A 3,834-nucleotide genomic window follows, 5' to 3' on the forward strand; every position below is an offset into this window, starting at 1 on the left:
TTGAGGTGATTCCAGTCGGTAGAATTTGTTGTCCTTTGAATGTCTTTGACTGTAGGGCAGTGTCCTTGGGAAGGGTGCTTAGATTAGGTGTATTGCCCTACCCTAGGTACATGTCATCGTCAGTAGCTTTGATCTCCGTAACAAGTCGTCACTTCAAAGAAGAAAACGCCGGAGAAGGCCTGTAGAACACCATCGGTCCAACCAGACAGAGCTGGGAACAAAAATCTCACACATTCACGTTCCTCGCCGAGGCTGAGGCGAGGCAACTTCATTGGGCAGAACTAAAGCCGGAGGACCAAGGCGTATAGTCACGTTGCCTGCTCCGTAGGACAGTGCCACCGAGACAAATCCACGAAAGAAAAAGTCAGACATGAAGAACCAGATTTGGGGGCGAACCTTTCTTCACACGCCTCCCAACGATACAAAGAAACACCACCGAAATGAGGCGTGAGGTGGGAAGACCTTATTTCATGCCGACAGTGACACCATAGTCTTACCACCGCCGATCTGAGATAAACTTCAAATTTATTCCTAACCCTACCACCATCGAGCCAAAGCCATGGGATATCCGTCCCTCCCTTTGCTGAAGTGAAGACAAAGAAAGAGGCCACCCATCATCTTAGAGGTGAGGTGGTAGATCAGCCGCAACCACACTTGTCGCCCAGGGAATGGGAGAGGAGGAAGAAAATGATTCCGGTTAAGCGGATCAGACCCAACAAAGCATGCGTTATAAGTGAAATCATAGTTTTTTTAAATAATGTGAATCTTACGGTGCTCCCGCCGTTCCGTAATGTATTGTGTATAGAATTTAACAAAAGTCACACTTTGCGAAGTTTGACCATGTTTAGAGAGATTTCTTTTTGATTTCGAATACCAATACATATCATCGGATACATCGCGAGTTAAAATTTCATATTGTAGATGTATGGTCTTCATAAACTTAATCAAGTTTGCTAAGTTTGACTTTTCAGAAAATATGTATGCAGTGCATTATGGAACGGAGAAAGTATTACATTTTTGCATCGGGATCCAAATTGTATTGATCTAAACGATAGTCAACCTAAATCACAAACTCAACTCTATTTGTGAAAGATTAAACATGAAAAGAAAATATCATATTCCCAAGTTGGCACTCAACCTAAATCACAAACCCAACTCTATTCTCTACATACCATTCTTTTAAAGCATTTTCGTACGACTCAATAATGATCCGAAAGCTACATGGTAGTAGCAGTAGCTTTGGACGATTTCCTAGGAAAAGAAATGCGCACACACACACACGGCAGACGACACGATGCTCGCTCAAACCTCTCAAACCGCGTCACCACCGTTCCTCCTCCCCCTCGTTGCCGAGTCAAATCCCCACCCCACCCCCGCCCCGGCCAAGTCTTCGCCCTCCGTCTTCCCCGACAATAATATGATCTCTCTCTCCCCCCTCGCCTTCCTCGGTCTCATTCTCTCCTTGTCCAAATCTCCATCCAGGACAGCGCCCCTCTGATCCGCCCTCCTCCCCTCGCCAGGCGGCCACGCCATTTTTATCCAGGTATTTATTCCCCAGATCACTTTCTTTATTTTCCGTGATCAAGAAATGGTCTTTTCTCGACTCCTTGATGCGCGATTCTAGGCTAGTAATGGGGGCAGAGGCTGTCGCTCGCGCGAATTGCGGCGGACACTAACCGCGCTCCGCTGATCTTTCCAGTTCTTGATCCGTGATCCTCCCCGCCGCCCCCCTGCCAAGAAGCCGCCGCCGGTCGCCGGAGAGGAGGGCCGGCCTGAATCGCTGCTGGATTCCGTTCCTGTGGGCTGGATCCTGCCGGAGAGGGCCCCGGTTCTTGCGGTTCGGAATTGGGGCAGGTTGTTGTCCGTACGAAGGGTGAAGCTGTCGCTTCGGCCTTCGGGGGCTTTTGATGAATTCTCGCCGATCCAGGTCTGTGAAGCTAGTGTCGTCGCGCGCCAAGCCCCTGGAGGTTGACGTTGCAGAGGAGGACCCGCGGATGAGCTCGTCGGCCGACAACACGGTGTACTGCTGCATTGCCAAGGGGAACAAGGTCATATACAGCTACAGCAGCAAGGATGGTGACTCGCAGACCGAGGCCACGGCGGCGCTCTGCCTCGAGAACGTGCCTCCCTACCACCGGCATTACATCCACACTTCGGGGTCGAGGAGCTACGGCTATCTGATGGCAGACGGGCACACCTTTTTCGCCATCATCGACCCGAGCGTCGGGCATGTGGGTGCCTTGCAGTTCCTGGAGCGTGTGCAGGATGAGTTCAGGAACACGAATAGGAATGGGTTCCATGACGCTCTGGTTCCGGCTGTCCAGAGGCTGGTTGCTTCACTGGAGAAGATGCCCCGTGCCGCACTTGTTCCTGAGGGTGGTGCGCAAAGGGGAGGGTCGAATGGCAGCTCGGGCTGCACATCGTCGAAGGCGCCTCTTCTTGGAAAAGGCAGTGGCAGGAAGGATAAGAAGAAGGCAAAGGAGAAGGGGATGCCTATGGGGGATGGCGACGATGAGCACCATGGCACAAGAGGTTTGAGAATTGATGTGCAGCCAGAGGATGTTGGCGGCATGTCATTGGAGCGCAGCACAAGCCAATCCAGGCTACGGAGGCAGCAGTCGTCGCGGTCACTGTGGATGCGCCATGTGAAGATCATCATCATTGTTGATGTTCTTGTTTGTGTGGTATTGTTTGCTGCTTGGCTTGCAGTCTGCAAGGGTTTCCAGTGTGTGTCCGGGTGATTTATCTTGTTGTAGCTGCTGGGGGATCAAGAAGTTTCAAAATGCAGTGAGTTTTGGTATGTTCCTTTCCAGAAAGGTAGATATAAGCCAAGAAAACGGTAATGGAGGGGATTTGAACTACGCCTAGCAATATGTTCAGGATCAGATGATGAAGAATTGAGGTTTTTTCTGGTGAAGATGTACATATGCTTCATCTCTTGTACATGAGATTTCAATATTATTTTTTCACAGACGTGACGTTTGTGGTCTTTCTGTAGTATGAGTTCATGTTGTGTTTATATTTTTGCTTTCGTTGATACTTGTGCAGATGTTGTACCTAATTTGTTTCATTGCCCTCCATTCCATGACCTTTAGGTGGATTTCTGCTCTTACAAGAGTTTAGTTCTCAGTTCTGATAGGTTATGAAGTGTGATAGGTTTAGATGCTCGGTAAGTAGCTATTCTCACACCTTGATATGAAAATGATCCTTGCTAGATAAGGCCACATTAGGTTAATTCTGCAGGACTGGCCATGGATTTGTTGTCCCCAGTACCTGAATAAACATGTAAATAATCTTTTTTATACATAGATACACACTGATCAGTACTCTGAAGAGTTAGGAGCAGTTGTTTCCTGAAGATGTGAGATCCATGCAGGTAAGATCTGAAGTTAATACAATATTGTCTTGGCTTGGAATTTTTTATCAGCTGCGTATAGCTGCAACTGAATAATCAGTCGGAAGCTCGTACTTTGGTATGGTGTAGGAGCGTGAAAACAATCACTTTTTAGTCACAAGTGGTACATGACGCGGATGCGCATTGTCATTTTCAAATACTATCATTATTATATATGTGAAATCAGTGAAAACAATCGTATCAAGCAATCAGTGGTACCTTTTTCGCCTTTTCTTCGGAAATACTACCTCTGCAAAGAAATATAAGATCGTTTGGATCACTTAACGATTCTTATATTTCTTTCAAGCACGACACCAATTACATCACAATGCTTGGTATCAAAGATGGCCTACACTTCTATGGTAATAATAATTTTGAAAGATGATATTCTCCCAAGACTTCAACAAAAACACTACAACTAGACTGGGGCAGCGACACCG

The 3,834-nt window shown here is 47.4% G+C and overlaps 1 protein-coding gene across 1 annotated transcript; it reads left to right on the plus strand.

The window, feature by feature from the left end:
• Positions 1–1,299: 1,299 nt before the first annotated feature.
• On the plus strand, positions 1,300–3,041 carry LOC123147606 (phytolongin Phyl1.1). Its single transcript, XM_044566868.1, has 2 exons — positions 1,300–1,543; positions 1,700–3,041. Exon 2 carries the CDS (start codon positions 1,908–1,910, stop codon positions 2,739–2,741), a length of 834 nt encoding a protein of 277 aa, XP_044422803.1. The 5' UTR covers positions 1,300–1,543; positions 1,700–1,907; the 3' UTR covers positions 2,742–3,041.
• Positions 3,042–3,834: the final 793 nt, after the last annotated feature.

Source organism: Triticum aestivum, chromosome 7A (assembly GCF_018294505.1).
Source record: "Triticum aestivum cultivar Chinese Spring chromosome 7A, IWGSC CS RefSeq v2.1, whole genome shotgun sequence".
Classification (NCBI taxonomy): domain Eukaryota; kingdom Viridiplantae; phylum Streptophyta; class Magnoliopsida; order Poales; family Poaceae; genus Triticum; species Triticum aestivum.